The sequence below is a fragment of the Barbus barbus genome, assembly GCF_936440315.1.
Source record: "Barbus barbus genome assembly, chromosome: 36".
Lineage (NCBI taxonomy): Eukaryota > Metazoa > Chordata > Actinopteri > Cypriniformes > Cyprinidae > Barbus > Barbus barbus.
The window spans coordinates 8,916,347-8,935,172 of NC_136714.1; the positions used below are offsets into that span (position 1 = coordinate 8,916,347).

General features: G+C 36.5%; 1 protein-coding gene across 2 annotated transcripts; it reads left to right on the plus strand.

The window, feature by feature from the left end:
- Positions 1-359: 359 nt before the first annotated feature.
- Positions 360-18,815, plus strand: LOC306856128 (protein PIMREG-like). 2 transcript variants are annotated; one of them, XM_079395159.1, is made up of 6 exons: positions 360-478; positions 976-1,291; positions 1,401-1,696; positions 2,626-2,721; positions 3,538-3,569; positions 17,373-18,815. In XM_079395159.1, the coding sequence occupies exons 2-5, from the start codon at positions 1,004-1,006 to the stop codon at positions 3,560-3,562; spliced, it is 705 nt and encodes a 234-aa protein (XP_079251285.1). In that variant the 5' UTR covers positions 360-478; positions 976-1,003; the 3' UTR covers positions 3,563-3,569; positions 17,373-18,815. The 2 variants fall into 2 exon arrangements, with proteins under 2 accessions (XP_079251285.1, XP_079251284.1); XM_079395158.1 differs by lacking the exon at positions 3,538-3,569 and having other exon boundaries at positions 365-478; positions 17,373-18,450.
- Positions 18,816-18,826: the final 11 nt, after the last annotated feature.

Genomic DNA, 18,826 nt, shown 5'->3' on the forward strand with positions numbered 1-18,826 from the left:
ATTGTGCTTGTAAGGATACACAGAGGAAAGCTACTACTATTAGTGTAGCATGGAGACTAACGGCGTGTACTTGGCATCAAAAAGGTCTTGTGAAGTGGAACCTGATTTACAACGTCAAAAATAAATCAATCACAGCCGTTTTGGAAATATTTTGGGCATATTAAACACTTTAGAGGACTCCTAGTTAGTGTGTTAATTATAAGCTTTGGTATTTCTGGAATTAACAGTTCAAATTGGGCTCTATGAAAAGAGTTTATCAGAACAATGCAAGCGAAGCGCTCCAAATCAAAGAACCGGGCGTTATGTCACATTTCGAATGCGACGCAACGACACGTTCGGCCAATCAGCAGTGAGGAAACGGGACACAGTGGGCGAGTCTCTCTTCCACAGGGAGCGGTCCACCAAATTCAAACAGCCACAAGAAACAAAGCAAAGGATAGTCCGATTTCATCAGACTCTGCGGTGTGGAAAAACAACGGTAAGTTTCCATTTTAAAGTCGATGAAATGTAATAGTAAATGCAATTTCACGTTATAGATCTTTTTTATGGATTCTTTTTTGCGCGGTTTTGCGTGGAGTAAGGTAACTTTTCAGATGATCATTGTGCTGTGCTCTACACTCTGCTCAGCGTAAACATATTGGAGTAACGTTACTGTTTAGTTTCATTTTATTTCTTTACATTTTTCTTTTACAAATATAAAGATTCTGGGTTTTATACGTTTGTTTATCATTTCAAACTGAGGTGAAGCACTTCACAATAAACATCGCAGGGTTGCCACAGTCATGGAAAAACCTTAAGTGACTATTCTAATATACTTTTAACAGAAAAATGTTTACAGTAAAAACTTGTATAGAGTGAAATTCTGTTCGATTTAACTGAAAATGACATGCAACGTTACTGAACTGCTATAAATACAAATGAAAAACATGTACTTTTTATAGTTCAGTATTTGTAATATTTTTTTGGCGCAAACAGGCAATTTTCATCTCTCTAATATCTCATTATGACGTGCACGATTGTGAGCGGGGTCTGGAGGTCGCATGCAGTCCTCGATGAGTCAGAACCTGACAGCTCGCCCGTAGCAGCACAGCAGTTTAAGAAGATGCGCTCCTCCAGCTCGCTGAACTCACTGAGAATGTCTCTGCGCAAGCGGCTGCCCTTGAAACCAGTGCAATCCAACGTGAACATCTCTGAGACCCCCACATGGGAGTCACTACAGATGAACCAAAAGACTAGTGCTGTCCACAAAATGACCCGCAGTGCCAAAAACTCCATTGGAAGCGTCTATCAGGTGTGCTTTGTTTTCTTTGAATCTATGAATGCAGATTCATTCAATCAATTGTTGTAGTTATTCATGTAAGACAGGTGTTTAAAAATATATATTTTTATCTTCTAATCAGAGGTTTCAAAGGAGCAGACAGTCACGTCAGGAGTGTCTAGTCATGACACCTGGTAGAACGTCAGATGGTGAGGAATGTGATTGCATTGGGACATCACAAACCCCAAAACGATATACTGCTCGTACTACCATCACCCCCAGGCGAACTCCAAGGTCAACCAGCAAGCAGACCCCTCGAGGGGCCTGTACCCTAGAAGCCATTAGGACTGTGAAGACCACGGGCACCAGGAGGCAGCTGGTGCGAATGGCTGCACTCAGAAGCCCTTTTGCATCACCCAACACAATGAATAGTAGGAGGTGAGACTGCTCAACATCACATTTTTGCTTCTTTTTTTTTCTCATTTGCCATGACATCATTTGACGACAACATTTTTTTGTTCTTAGTAGTGACATATTTCTTTGTGACAGGAAGTTTGGTTGGGACATGCAGAAGGGATCAACCTTTTTTTTCACTTGTGATTTGCTACTTGCAGGCAGTATATTAGAGGAAAGGACTTTCACATTCTAGAGAGCATTTGATTGACTGTATTTGCCAAAATATTCAGTATAACAACAACAACACACTGTGTAGAATACTGGATCCCACAATTCTGTAAAAAAATAATAAATTATGATTGATTATATTAGTCAGCCAAACGTTTAGACATTTACATCAGATAGAATAAAAATTATTTTTTTATGAAAGATTCAGTGTTATTTTAGTACCATTGAGATACAATTTTAGTTTTTAATATTTTGAATTAGTTTTTATTTTTATATTTGCATTTTTGTTTTAAAATATCCATAGTTTCTATTCTTTGTTTCTTATTTTAGTTGTAGTTATTTACGTACATCAACTAAATAACTATTTGAAATAATAACATTTTACATTTTATTTCAGTTAACATTTATTTTAAGTAATGAAAATGTGTTTAAGGTTTAAGTTTTTAACAATAATAACTCCAAGCTGGATATTCTCAAACACTCACTTAACGAATAAATATTTGACTGACAGAATTTTTATATTGCTGCCTACCCTTCCCTATACTGTGTAGTATTCAGTATAAATAGTATGCTTGTATTTCATTCCAAACATATCTCATGTGACTGTAGATTTTAAATTATCCGTCTTTGAAGTACATTAGCATATAGATAACATTAACACCACAAAACATTATGGATGAGAAGTTCTGCAGATATGAACACAACACATGTATCACATAATGGTCCTCTCCATCCTGTGACAGGCAGTTTGATGAGGATCTGGATTGTGTATCCAAAGGCCTCCGGAGGCTGAAGCGTCTCTCTCAAGCCTTTGATAATGCGATTGGGAAAGATGATCGGTGAGTACAACAGAAGCCCAATTCAGTTCTCATTCTGTAAATAAAGAAAAGAATTACCCCACTGTTTGTTTTAATCTTTACATTTTATTAGCTTTATTTCTGTCATTTCGTGAGATTGGGTGAAATGTTGTGCTCACTCAGGCATAATATGGTTTTAGTTCCTGCTCATGACATTTGGCCTGTTTCCTGTTTGAGAGTGTGGGCCTGTTTTTTTTTTTTTTCCCGCCAACGGATGACTATACAGCAGCTGCTCTGTACTGAACCCTCCTTAAAAAGCCTTAATTTTGCACTTCTTAAAACTGAATAAGAATATGTCCTTTACTGCAGTTAAAGGAGTTTGCTTTTGGGAATTGTTGTATAAATGAAAGAACTGGAAGAACTGATCACCGCTCAACTGCTCTCGATTGGGCAGCAATGTGATTTAATTGTTTAATTCAAAGGATTCTGTCTTTAAGACACTGGTTTTGAAGCTGTTTTGTTCGCTAAGATTAGATGGTTTTATTATGCTGTTAATGTTAATATCTTCCAGCCTTTCCTCCTTATCTGAGGGACCCCATTCCCACCCCCCTTTGAATTTCACACAACTTTCTTCCCGCCAAGATTTTCAAATGGCTCAAAACTTTAATTCCTTGGTGGGAAGCCACTCTTAATCAATCCAGCTAAATGGGACAAGAGGATTTTAGGGCTGATTGAAATCCATTGTATTGCAGTCAGCAACTACAATTAAAAAAAAAAAAAACTTTTATGCATATCAACTTGTGACATCTTTCTGAATGAAGTCAATTCATAATTTTTCTCCTATTCTACAAACGACAGATTCAGGGAGTGTCTTATGGAGTAAAGCCAAGGTAAATGTTTTTAAGTATCTTTCTGAAGTGTTTTCTTGAAAATGTATAATTGTGTGCAAAATGCAATATTTATTCCAATTTGTGACTATCCATGCTAGTAAATTTACTGTAGCTCATTGGATCTGATGCAGTCAGTGCCACACTAAAGTTTATTTGTGTTGCATGTTTTAGTTATTAACCTACACCAAATACTTAAGGAGCTTTACTTTCTAATATCAAGAACTAAAACTCAATTTACAATGGCTGCTGCTTGTTTGACTATTTTCTCCCTTTTTCTTTTTACAATTATTTTACTTCTATATTGTGGTTCAGTTTTTCCTGTATAACACACAAGGTATTATTGTTCAAATGTCGAAGCTGCTCTTTTCCATATAATGATAACATGTATGCTGATCACAGCACGTTTGCTTGTTATACAGTATATACACCACTAAGTCAGACCTGTCTTGCACTTATATAAAGAACTTTTCATAAGTTGTTTTTTTTTTTTTTTAGTCATGGTGTCATATAAGATCCTATTTCCCTTCGTCCATGTCTGATCAGAAAGTTATCATGATATTTTGTCCTAGCTAATCAGAAAAAAGTCTTTTGTAGCCCGTTAGCAGTAAGCTCATAGGCTAAAGTCCAAAATATATTTAGTTTTTTTACACTGTATGCTAGGCATGGGACGATAACCGGTTTCAAGGTATACTGCGGTTTGGAAAAGTCACGGTTTCAAAACCATTTAAATTTTTTGTTATACCGTTTCTGCGCTATGCACAGTTTTTTATGTGTCGTCAAAGATGGAAAGTGCAGGACTCCCTCAGTTGTGTGCAGCGAAGAGTGAGTCGCACGACCCCTCCCCCTCCGGTTGGTGCGAGCAGTCAGTGGCTACGTTTACATGCAACCAAATAATCCGTTTGTAATCAGATTGATGGCTCAATCGGACTGAAAAGGCTTCAAGTAAACACCTTAATCAATCCGATTGAGCTCGATCGGAATGAAATTTCGATCGGATTGAAGGGGGTGGTTTATTCCTTTTCTAATCCAATTGAGCGTGCATGTAAACACTCTGCGCATGTGCAATGATGCAGAAATAGCATAATGACGTATGACGCGCGGAACGAGCGGTTCATCCTTTTGAATAAAGTGTTGTATAAATGGTTGTCCTGTCATTATAAAACTCTCCTTTCACTCGGCAACTGTGAAGTGGAGCAGGACAACCTCCCAACAGTCATTGTTTCAGACTCTCATCCACAGGCAACCCATTTTGTGCGTTGGGAGGGGCATTTTTCTGCGTGATAAATATGAGCAGCACTGCACTGCGGTTTATATGAATATTTATCCAGAAATGGAAAAATATTTATTCTGCTGTTAAAAACAAATAAAGAAACATGGAGTTTCTCACTTTTTGCACATAATAACCACTCTCCTACACTATTTATGCAGTGTGTGCATGTAAAACAAAAATTATTCCGATTTGAAGCCTGTGACATATAATCACGCACATCGACCCGATCACTTTATTTAGCGTTCATGTAAACACTACATTCAGATTCATAAATCGGAATGAATTGTGCATGTAAACATAGCCACTGAGAGTCACTGTGGGAAGGATGATGGCCGAAGGAGATGAATCCCTGGAACTTTTTCCCCCGTCGAAAAACACGAAGTCTGCCATATGGGATTTTTCCGGTAACAGACTAATCACAACGAGTTCCGTACAGATGACGTTTTAGAGCCGATCACTAAATAAATACTTCCAGGTTGTACATAAACCCTGTCATCTTCATTTCTCCCTCTTTTCACCCCTGATCAAGACAGAGACCCATTCGCTGTTTGTTTCAGTGTTGAAATAAATAGTATTTGGCTTGCTACCGAGGCAGATAACATGGCTAACACGTGCATGTACACGTTAAATGCAGAGCACAAATTCCGAGTATGGGTCACCATACTTGGCCACACACCATACTTGGCCTTCCCCTTTCCCTTATGGGGCAGTTGTGGCCTAATGGATAGAGAGCTGGACTTGTAACCCAAAGGTTGTGGGTTTGAGTCTCAGCAGAGACTGAAACTGACAGTGTGTTTCTGCTTCCCGAACAGCGCTAAATAGGAAAACGATCTCTCGCCCGCAGTTGATTTTGATATTCTAGGTATTATCAAATGGCCAGAGTTTTGCGATTGCAGTGGACGTGGAGGACTATAATGCGATAAGAGCTCACTCAAATACTGAGGTGCCAAACCATTCAGGGCTTTATAGGTAATTAACAAGATCTTAAAATGTATACAATGTTTAATAGAGAGCCAGTGCAATGTTGACAGAACCGGGCTAATGTGGTCAAACTTCCTGGTTCTAGTAAGAACTCTAGCTGCTGGAGTTTGAACGTGCAGAGCAAACCACCCAATAAAGCATTACGATAATCTAGCCTTGAGGTCATGAATGAATGAATTCATGTTTCTGCATTTGACATTGAGAGCATAGGCCGTAATTTACATATATTTTTAGATGGAAAAATGCAGTTTTACAAATGCTAGAAACATGTTTTTGAAGGAAAGATTGCTATCAAAAAGTATGCCTAGGTTCCTAACTGATGACGAAGAATTTACAGAGCAGCCATCAAGTAATAGACAGTGATCTAGGTTATTACATGCAAATGTTTTTGGTCCAATAATTAACACCTCTGTTTTTTCAGAATTTAGCAGTAAGAAATTGCTAGTCATCCAGTTTTTGATATCAACTATACATTCCATTAGTTTTGCAAATTGGTAAGTTTCATCAGGTCGCGAAGAAATATAGAGCTGGGTATCATCAGCATAACAGTGAAAGCTAACACCATGTTTCCTAATGATATCTCACAAGGGTAACATGTAAAGCATGAAAAGTAAGGGGCCAAGTCCTGAGCCTTGAGGTACTCCATACTGCACTTGTGACTGGTATGATACTTCTTCATTTACTGCCACAAATTGATGGCGGTCGAATGTTGTGGTCGATAGTGTCAAACGCGGCACTAAGATCCAGTAGCACTAACAGAGAGATACAACCACGATCAGATGATAAAAGCAGGTCGTTTGTAACTCTTATGAGAGCAGTCTCAGAACTATGATATGGTCTAAAACCTGACTGGAAATCCTCACATATATCATTTTTCTCTAAGAAGGAAAATAGTTGTGATGATACTACCTTTTCTAATATCTTTGACAGAAAAGGGAGATTTGAGATCGGTCTGTAATTAATTCATTCTTTGGAGTCAAGTTGTGGTTTATTAACGAGAGGCTTAATAACAGCCAGTTTGAAGGTTTTTGGGACATATCCTAATGACAATGACGAGTTAATATTCAGAAGAGTATCTATTACTTCTGGAAGCACCTCTTTTAGGAGCTTAGATGGAACAGGGTCTAAAATAGAGGTTGTTGGTTTAGATGATTTAACAAGTTTATACAATTCTTAATTTCCAATAGAAGAGAATGAGTGGAATTATTCCTCAGGGGATCTATAATGCTGCGATACTGTGGCTGACAGGTGCATGGTTACAATTTTATCTCTAATAGTTTCAATCTTGGAAGTAAAGTAGTTCATAAAGTCATTACTACTGTGCTGCTGGGTAATATCTGCACCTGCTGATGTTATATTTTTTGTTAATTTAGCCACTGTATTAAATTAATACTTGGGGTTGTGTTTGTTTTTTTCTAAAAGAGACGCAAAGTAAGCAGATCTAGCAGTATTTAATGCTTTTCTGTAGGATAGGGTACTTTCCCGCCAAGCAATACGAAATACCTCTAATTTTGTTTTTCTCCAGCTGCGCTCCATTTCCCGGGCTGCTCTCTTTAGGGCCCTAGTGTGCTCATTATACCACGGTGTTTGACTCTTTTCCTTTATCTTCCTTAAGCGTAAAGGAGCAACCGTATCTAAAATGCTAGAAAAGTGAGAGTCAATAGTTTCTGTTACATCATCAAGTTGTTCTGAGCTATTGGATATGCTGAGGAATTGAGATAAGTCAGGAAGATTATTTATAAAGTAGTCGTTTGTAGTAGAAGGGATGGTTCTACCATATTTGTAATAAGGAGTTGGCTTTACAGCTTTAGCTATATGCAATATACACAAAACTAGATAATGATCTGAGATATCATGAGATATCATCACTAACACAATTTAGCAAAATCAGACAATATTCTGTCTAATATATACCACATTAACTTCTTATTAAATTCTAGTAAATAAATATCACATTTGCAACTGGTCAGTGTTAAAAAATGCTGGGAATTCACTTCATGTAGCCCTACAAGAGTGATTATTGATAAACTACCTGAAAAAAAAAAAAGAAAGTCACGTTTTAGAGAAGAAAAAAATTACCCACTGAAGCTGCCACATAGTAATGACCTTGATAGAAATGTAGTGGAGTGAAAAGTACAATATTTGACAAAGCCATAAGTTTCCAGAAAAAATAATACTCAAGTACACTTTTTGAGTATCTGTACTTTACTTAAGTACAATACTCAAGTAAATGTACTTAGTTACTGTCCGCCTCTGCTCGTCATCTCCTTATAGACACGACTTTAGAGAGAAGTGCATCTTTATGGATTATGATTGTAATTAAAGAGTTTTTGTTTTCGATTTGTTTTATTTGGTTAAGTAGTAATTTAAAGCTTTCTATAGATATATTTATCATGTCTGTAAGGCATGTATCTGCTGAGTTTCGGTTAAGGGTGTTCAATATGACGATTTTTGATCGTGGACGATAAAAATCTCTCCACGATCTGCTTTTGAAGAGATATCGTATGCTACCGAGCACATTCTATCAATTACCGTTTTGGCGCCTCCGTCTCTATATACTGTACAACAGGACATACAGCTGTAGAGTTACTCTGACAAGACACTGCATTTATTCGCGATCGCAAAAGTACATTATTTGCATACAAGCCTTGCCTGTTAAATGTTTCATTCGCGCACTGGTCTGATGTGCGCTTTTTCTGAGCGCATGTATCAGAAGCGCGCGCTAAAAAGCCTGTCTAACAGCGCCTGATTGTGTGAGAGAGTTTACTGAGAGAGTGTTGGTTATTCACTCCACCACCTACTAGTGTTGTCAAAAATATCGATATTTCGATAAATATCGATACTGAAATATCTGAACGGTACCAATATTAATTTCCCGAAGTATCGATATACCGATACTAGCCGAGCTGTCACTTTCACTTCTCTCCAAAGGCGCGTGGACAAGCATCACACGTGACCGCACTCGTCTCCTTCGCTCTGGTTAAATAGCAAAAGTGAAGTGAATAGAAAGATGACTGTTCTGGTTGTTAAAGAACACAGCAGGAGCGCTATCTGTAGGGATCTATGATCTCCGCGATGCAGAGAACGCGCACGGAATCCAGTCATAAAAACGGAATTTAGTTTAATGCGGAATGTCACGGAATTTGTCAAAGTTTGGATGAATTAATCAAAAGTAGGTCATTACACTTAAACAAATCGCGATATGGACTAGTATCTGTAAATATTAAGCTGCAAAAGTCAATTTAAATATGAATCCTGCATGTTCTGCGCATCTCTGTGTGAATGTGCTGCACGTGCGGTTGTTTACTAATGTGGCGCTCGTGGTGATTTCAGCGTCTGCCGTCTCAATGAGGACATAAATACATCAACAATATCTCCAGAACTGATCTGAAAGGCACTTTACGAGCATTTTACCGTTTAATTTGAGCAAAACTAGCGTCATATCATACACACACAGAACTTTAAAAGTATTCACGGCAACCCGTCAAAATAAAAGTTGGGTTTAACTTAGCCTATTAAAGACCGTGTGCCAGAAATAGGCTATATTACTATTATTTAGTAGAATGTACATAATACTACTATTTACTACTACTGTTAATTTTTTTTAAAGAAATAATCACAAAATATTTAAATTTTAATAGTAAATCCCCTTCATTTGCCAAAAATGTAAATGTTTAATTTTCATTAATTCAAATATAAATTAATTAAAATTGTTTTATGCCTTCATCTGATATCCAGTAAAATTTAAATACACAACACAGAATTTCTGAGGGGGAAAACACAGTTCATAAGGCTACTGTAAGAATAAATAAAAATAGTTTGTATGCATTCAAATAATAGACATGCTAAAACACAGAATTTGGTAACAATAAAACATAAGGTGAGAAAAAAATAAAACATTTCATACGGCCCTAAACGTGTCATTTTTGTTACACTTTTAGTAAATTAAATGTTAAATTGTATAATTTTCATGATTTTAATGAATTAGACATGCTTTTAGATTAATAGCATTTAATTTGACCATTAAAAAAAAGAGTCCAGAAAAATTCAAACAGAAAAAAAACGGAATCCAGAAAAATAAAAAATTGAATGTAGAAAAAAATTAAACGGAATTTGGGGAAAAATAAAACGGATTTCATAGGGGCCTATATCTGGAAATATTTTGGTTATGAAGCAAATGATAATATCAACAAATAGAACATTGGATTTTAATTAGTACATGTATTAGTAAACGTTAGTTTCAATTAACATTTAACTAAGATTAATAAAAGATTAATAAATAAATCAACAAATGCAGTACCTCAAGACATTTTTTTGTTCATGTAAAATATACCGCATGTTCTCGACTTGTTACATTTATCTTTAAATTAAAAAAATTACCCCCTTAATATTGTGGCAGTTTTTTTCTCCGTGGTATCGAAAATGGTATCGAATTAGGGATGGGCGATATGGCCTAAAAAAATTATCACGATAATTTCAGGTATTTATTGCGATAACGATACACATGACGATAATATATATATATATATATATATATATATATATATATATAAATAGATTGTTTTAAAGATTAAGATTATTTCATATAGTATTATTAATGCAATTAACTTGAAACTTTCTGTACACAGCCAACTTATGGCCATGCTAATTATGATCAACAGCTCATCTACATTAATTGCTCTTATCAACCATAATAATGCGTTACGGACGCTTCATATTAAATCATATGCATAGGCTACTGGCACACGTTTACCACGTTGCTGATGACTGAAAGCCTGTGTATGGCTATACTGCTGTGATCTGTTTCAGGCTTTCCATATCATAACATTTTAGAAATTAATTCATTGTAATATCTCAGAAATGGCATATTTAACGAGAACATCGCGGAGATTTAGACTGCTTTGCTGTTTGGGTCAGAAATGCACAGGCGGACTGAAGGAAAAATCGCCAAAACTATTTTAAATGTCATATAATGTTCATTGTTAATATTATTATCTTATCTAAACTTTTTATGTGTTTCAAACAAACTTATGTCGCCATCTGCGTTGCATTCATGCAGAGAGCAAGATTTTTCGTGTTCACGCGCATGCTGAGTGAGACGCTCAAGAGATGTGGGCTACATCATTCTTATTTGTCTACATTTTTTTTTTCTTCATTACAAATCTTGTTTGGTTTTATTTTGTATCATTGCATGTTAAAAATAATTCACTGTTATGCAGATGCAAAACGCTAGACTGCGAATAAGATTAGCTACAGTTTCACATTTTATAAATATTTGAACAATATATTCAGCATATTTAACAACCTGTTTTGTATCTTTATTTAATGCATAAGCGATATATTAAAACAAGTTTATGAGGCTATGCTCTAGAGTCTAGACTATTATTCATATGCAAGTGTTTGTGCGGAAAATAATGCGCATGCATGACAGTGAGGTGCTCGCGCGGATCACTTGCATTTTTTCCTGATAATGAAACAACTTAAAATAATAATAATTAAAAAAAGAAAACTTAAAATTGGGGCTCGTCACATACATGAGAAATATTTCTCAGGGCTCTACGTTTACTTTTCTTTTTAGGAGCGCTTGTGCTTCTAATTTAAAATATTTAGGAGCACGGTCAAAAATTTAGCAGCACCTTCAAATCAATAATCAACAATTCTGATCAAAAATGAACCTTCCCATTACGAGGTGATATTTGACTCCTTAAAGTGATTTACAGGGAATTTTGTTTTTACCTTTGTAATGGCATTTTTCTAACTTTATTAAAAGTATGGCATCTTTTATGTCAAATTCAAATTGGACGTGTTTCCACTCTTTGTAACCACCATTTTTCTGTACACTTTGCATATTACGGTAGTTTGCTCCTCATCTGATTTTCTGTAACCAAACCAGTTGCAAATTGTGGAGGTAGCTCCTCGCGTAACAACAAGCTCCTCCTCATGCTGCGTTCACACCAGACGCGAATGAAGCGTTAAGCGCGAGTGATTTACATGTTAAGTCAATGCAAAGACACGAATAGACATCCTGCCGCGCAATTTGCGCGAATGACGCAGCGCGAATTGAGCGTTTAGAGCGAAATTCTATACATATGCTCTCTGTGGCAGTCATACATGTGCGCCTGGCAGAAGCCCCGCCCATGACGCGAATTCGCGTCTGTTGTGCAGTGAAATGTTCACGCGTCCAACTACGCGCGAATAGCGCGATCTATTCGCGCCCGGTGTGAACGCACTGTCAGCCTCACGTCCGCCTTCCGCCATGCTTGTTTTCACTCCGCACGTGAACAGTGAATCGGGCGCGCACAAAACTACGTCATCAACTAGACTTATCGTTATTATCGTGAGGAGACAAATTTTTATCGTGAGGAGAATTTTCAACGGTATATCGCAAACGATAAGATATCGCCCATCCCTATATCGAATATCGATATTTTTCAAGGTATCGTATCGAAGTTAGAAATTCCAGTATCGTGACAACACTACCACCTACAATCCCTGCCGGACCCGAGACTCGAACCCACGACCTTCAGGTTACAAGTCCAACTCTCTATCCATTAGGCCACGACTGCCCCTTTGAACATACTTTGGTTAAAAATTCTCAATGGTAGTGTAAAAAACACCTTTTTAAACCCGTCAAAATCAGCTCTGTCTTTAGCATGCTGATCTGCTTCATGTTTCTTTAAATCCTAGTGAGCTCTGCTGACTCCGGCCCTCTCTTCTGTGGAGTGACGAGCAGACCATAGATAGTGTAGATTCCCTATTCGACTGCTCCAGATACGTTGACGCGTCAGCCATCTCGCATTCACCATAATAATCACTGAATTTTCAAAGATATACAAGCGTATAACTTGCTGTTGTAGATGCACACAGTCAATGCGCTCAAAGATTTGCAGACTGTTCCAAAAATGGCGAATGGCTTACGTATCGCAGCCCATTGAAACAGTCCATAATGAGGCATCTAGGTATGTATATCTATGGAGCATACTAAACTTCATTTTGTCTTCCCCTGCACTGGAGCTGACACAATGGCTGACGGATGACAGCTCATTCAGGGCGGGTCTAAAGTAAGACGCTAGTGTCAATCAACTCTCGTGGGAGCGGCCTGTAAAGAACTACGTCATTCTGACAGGAACCTCAGAACAGCCTGATTTGAGAGAGGGGATTTTAAAATGGGGATTTAACAAAAAAAAAAAACACTGGGTGGATTTTTATCATTATAGGATAGATGTGTACACACTTCCAACACACATTTATGTTCAAACAATTTGAAAAGTTAATTTTGCATCCGATGACCCCTCTAATAAGACAACAAAACGCAAAGAGAAAAATCACTCACTACTCTTGACTGAAAAACTTTAAAACAGTTGCTTTTGGAATCAGTCTATATAGTTTTTTATTTTTTATTTGTTCATTCACGCTAAAACACCTATTGTACCTGAAAATAAAGCACAGTTTGTTTTATTTGTATTTTATGTGTATTTGTAATGTGTATCTTTTGTTCTTATTTTTTAATAAGAAAGATAAAATAATGACAAAGATTTTTATGTACACCCACTTTGGCCTAAATATCTGCCATTCTTTTCTTTCTTTTTTTTTGTTACCTTGAAAGGCTTTGTCTTTTTATAATAGGGAAATTAGTTTGGCTGTAATGCTCAGGCAACTTGCAAAATAGTAAATCCAACATGACAAAGAATCGTGATATTTCTTTAAAAAAAAAACGTGATATATTTTTTCAATATCACCCACCCCTAATTTCAGTTCATTTTTGTGAAGCGCTCCTGTTCAAGACGAGATGGCAGAAAGTGCATCATGTTTGTTTTCTTTATTTTATAAAAGCACAATGTTTTGTTGATATTGTGAGTGCACACAAATAAAAGTAGACACTTTACAGTTCCGAATGATGTATTACTCTTATGAGCAAAATGACGGCGTATTTTATGTTGTTTCCACTGAAAAAAATGCAAGTGATTGCGCTGGCATCTCCATGTTCTGCAAAGCGCGCTTAAGCCCTCTCTGCACAAACGTTTGGATATAGCACACATGCTTGAACTGTTTTAGTATATCTAGAGATTTTATTTTAGGCAAGTCGTGATGATTTGAGAAGGCTAAATTGATCAAACATGCTATCAGCTCACTGTCTGCCGATGGCCGCTTGGTTGTTACTTAAAATACGTATATTTAAAGCTGCAGCCCATAACATTTTTGGGTTAAAATTATCCGAAATCAAAATTTGAGCAAGTACATAATCAGCCAGTGTTCAAAACTACCGCCTTACTTTAGCCCGATTCACAACGGTTAGTTTATAATGTTTTCTAATTTGAGTGGTACAGGTAGGTTTCTGCGTGAAATTCGAGCATGGCACTGCTCATTACGTCATGTCTGTAAACATAAAGAAGTTGTACCAGCTTAGTAAGATATCGCATGTGAGGATCCTGCAGGTGGCAGATCGTTTAGCCTTTTCTCACAGCAACTAGAATAATTAAATGTATCATTTTGATGGGCAGATTGTAATCCAGAAAGGATTATGTTTATGAAACACATGTGAATGAAATTAAATTATATTCCAGTTTTAAATATGCTTCTGACTACAGATAGCCTGGGATTACACAGGATTTTTATTTTAAAGACAACCAGTTTCGAAGGGAGCATAGTTTGCTTTTTGGGTCAAAAGAATTTATTAATATGAAATTTGAATGGTATGACAATTAGATTGTCTGTACAAAATTAAAATCTGCATGCTAATACACACTATATTCATTTTCACGCAATGCTGATGTTGTTAACATGAATAATTTGAGAAAGTATAACAATAATGATTTGCACGGTTTGATGTGATATGAGCTAACCGATCGTTAGATTTAATAACCATTGGTAGCGCGATTTATTGTAATTCTTTTTTCCTCAGTTGGTCAGAACAAACATGGCAGACTTCTTACTTGTTCAGATGGCAATATATGGTGAAAATTCTTATTTGAGTCATATATCATATATATCCACGGGAAGTCGTGGCCTAATGGTTAGAGAGTCAGACTTGTAATCCAAAGGTTGCGGGTTCGAGTCAGTCGGACTTGTAATCCAAAGGTTGCGGGTTCGAGTCTCCGGCCGGCAGGAATTGTAGGTGGGGGGAGTGAATGTCCAGCGCTCTCTCCACCCTCAATACCACGACTGAGGTGCCCTTGAGCAAGGCACCGAACCCCCAACTGCTCCCCGGGCGCCGCAGCATAAATGGCTGCCCACTGCTCCGGGTGTGTGTTCACGGTGTGTGTGTGTGTTCACTGCTGTGTGTGTGCACGATGGATGGGTTAAATGCAGAGCACCAATTCCGAGTATGGGTCACCATACTTGGCTGAATGTCACTTCACTTCACTCATATTCCAAGACGTAGGCTAGAATCTTTGATTCCTGAGTACAGTATCCACACCGGTGCGGTTACTGACAGTTACACATTCACCTCAAAACATTAGATTCATCCACGCTGGAGTCGTGCCGGAACACCAGATCACAACCCAGCGCACGGAAGATAATTCCGCACAGAGCTGCAATTCCAGGTTTTCAAACAAATGGCGACAAAGAGGTCAAACTTACGGACTGCAACTTTAACGCACAAAAACTGCTCCAAACGTTTTTCTAAATTATATATATATTTATTTTTTTGTTGTTGTTGTTGTTGTTAATCACTTTGCCATTAGATACAAAACTATAGAACTATGTTAATAGCTGAAACAGTATAAGCGGTTTTGGGAGAAGGGGGAAAAAATAAGGGCTCTGGTTGTAGTCGGGCCAGTAATTCTGATAAGTTGTCTGACACAGGCCGGGCTAGGGCCTAAATTTGAGGTCCGTGCAGGGCTCTAGGGTTCCATTTGGGACAGAGTTAGCACATGACCACAGTCGGGAAAAGAAATGGAGGGGATAGAACAAGACCAACAACAAACTGTGTCCTGTTGTAGTCTTCAGTAGTGTTGACGAGTGCTTGTGTGAGGAGATTAAGAGAGACATGCAATTCCAGTTAAATGGAGTACAGAGACATTTTATCTGTCAACATGTCCGGAGAGAAATAGAGCAGACATGAGACGAACACTGTAAAAAATGCAATTGCACATTTTCCAGTTTACGAAACCTTTCGAGTCTCAAATACAAAAAAAATGCTATTTTCTTAAATCTACATAAAAACCCTTGTCATTCCAACAAAATAACCCCAAATGTTGTCCCAACTAGTCAAACACAGTTGTCTGAACAAATAATTTCATATCATTGAAATTTTAAGGCTTTGAGTTCCCAGCATGCATTGCAGCATGGAAAAAATATGCAGTTACTGTTATAGGATTATTGTTTTGCTGTTTGCTGACTTAATTTAAACAATTTTTGTTGTTGTTTTTTGTCATTATTGTTGACGTAAAGAGCTCATCTAACAGTATTTGTTGGTTGTCACCGTTCTTGAGGTTAGTGTGTCTAGTTTTGAGACCTAGAGAATGTTCAGCCACCTATGTACCTATATACCCTTTTCTTGGAAATCTTTTTCTTTGCTTGTAAAACAACTTACAAGACTATGTTGTCTACATATGATACTAAATTATCATTAAGGTTTATCATTCGTAAATATAAAATCAAAAATATGGTGACTTTCTAAACATTCTTTTTTTTTCTTCCAGGAAACAGAAAAACATTAACTCCAATGACATTAATTGTTTTTTCAGTTGCTGTGACAATTATATCTGGTAGCAAAATAAGACAATCAGCATTGCATGAACAAACAAATTTGCATTGGCTAAACAAAGTATCTTTCCTGAGAATAACTAAAATGCTATTGTTGAGAGAACTCAAAAGTCTTACTGCATCAAGTTAACCTTATTTTTTATTTTTTTTTTTTCTCAACTATTTATTTTTTATATTGAAGATAAATCTTTCTCGTTTCTAACTTTCTAAAACTTTTCTCTGTATTCGCATGACAACCTTGGACTTTTTGTCATTAATTACTCAGCATGTCATTCCAAACCCGAAAGACATTCGTTCATCTTCGGAACACAAATTAAGATATTTGTGATGAAATCCGAGAGCTTTCTGACCCTCCATAGATAGATATATAACTGAAACTTTCCCTGGCCCAGAAAGATGATAAGGACATCGTTAAAATAGTCCTTGTGACATCAGTGGTTCAACCTTAATTTTACGAAGCTACGACTATACTTTTTGTGCAAAAAGAAAACAAAATAATAACTTTATTCAACAATTCTTCTCCTCCGCATCACCATCTTCCATAGAGTATTTTGGGTGAACTATCCCTTTTAAAAGCTGTTGGCATAAAGACAAGGAATTGTTTAATTTGACCATCTTTATTTTTGGTTATCATGTGAATGTGTAAAATTAAAATACACAAATTAACTTATTTTTATATTTTTATAAGCATTTGTTTGTTTATAGTTTTTAATTAGGCACCAAATAGCTAGAGTACACTTAAAAATGTATTGGATATACATTAATGGGGAATAGGATATACAAACACACCTTCATCTTGTAATTTGCTCTATAAATAACCATTATTGGTGATGTGACTGCAGGGTCCAGGCCTTGGAGCACTACAAAGCGGTCATGAACATGGGCTATAGCTCCACCAAGAGCAACATTTCCAGAGGACTGAACAGGGCTTCCATCCGAAAACAGATCCAGCACATCCAGCAGACCGTCAGCAGCTGGACTGATGTGGCAAACATCCACAAAACCTCTTAAAAGAGGCACCTGTTTTCATTATGCTACTAAACATTTTATGTCGTCTTGCGTTTCTCAGTATATGCCAGAAGAGGCCTTGTCCAGTATTTTGAATGGACTCTTTTCCTATCTCTCTATATCTTTTAAGTGTTTAAAGCAAAGGGCAACTGAATACACTGTATCACTATTTAGGAATATTTTGCATTTACAGCTGCTAATTGTCAGATGTATGTGCATGACTTTAGTTAATACACATTCAAGGCTCAGTGTGCTTGACGTAATGAAGCATTTAGCAATTCTGCTGTGAAAAACCACCAAAAGATGTGAATACCAAATGTAAGCATATTTGAAATGCATGTGTGGAGAGGTTAGAAAAAAAATAGAAAAAAAAAGCTGAATGTTATTCATCAAAGACAAGACACAATATTCAGGTTTTTGGTGGATTTAGTTTTTTTGTAAAAATAAATATCCATCCGACACTAAACTGACATAGATACTGACTATGGGAGATGATACTAATGTTATTATGTTTGCTAACTGTCTAACCTATTTAGTTGAAGTTTATTAACAGTAAAATACCAAAGTAGTAAAATACTGAGTTTACAGTAAAACGTTAGTATTTGTGTAAAGGGAGAATAAAATGCAAATATGACATTTTCACAAATTCACCAAGCAAATATTAAGACACTATTATCATCGATTGTAATTATAATATAGTGATTCATATATGAACATTACCAAAGGAGAATAAGAGAATTCAAATGTGAGGTAAATTGTCTACAAAAGTATTACATGCATTTGAGTTTGTTTCAAAGTTGAAATGATGTTTACATGTATTGCTTTGCATTATGCATGTGATTTGTTTAGAAAAGGACAAAAACAGCAGAATTGTTTGCTTTTTTATACTTAATAAAAAACTGTTGAATATTTGATACATTTAAATGATTCATTACTTTTCACCATAATAACCAATAAATCATTTTAAAGGGTTACTTCACCCAAAAATGAAAATTAATTACTCACCATCATGTCGATCCAAACCCTTCGGTGTAAACTTTTCGGGGGTAAAGAATTAAATTGTGTTTTCTGAAGATGAATGTAAGATGAAGTCTTATGGTTTGGAACAACATGAGGGTGAGTAATTAATGACAGAATTTTCATTTTTGGGTGAACTGTCCCTTTAAGTATTTTTGAGTAAGATTTTTTTTCCATATCCCCTCATGGTTGTTTTTGTTTTATTTTGTTTTTGATTGACTCTAAAATGCAATAAAATAACTGGGATACAATTTGCTTTTAAAATTGCAGT

Bases quoted from the DNA above. Each gene is read 5' to 3' on its own strand.
- LOC306856128 (XM_079395158.1), top strand. From the start codon at position 1,004: ATGACGTGCACGATTGTGAGCGGGGTCTGGAGGTCGCATGCAGTCCTC. The intron at 1,292-1,400 runs GTGTGCTTTGTT...TCTTCTAATCAG, and splicing joins CCATTGGAAGCGTCTATCAG to AGGTTTCAAAGGAGCAGACA. The intron at 2,722-17,372 runs GTGAGTACAACA...ATGTGACTGCAG, and splicing joins GCGATTGGGAAAGATGATCG to GGTCCAGGCCTTGGAGCACT.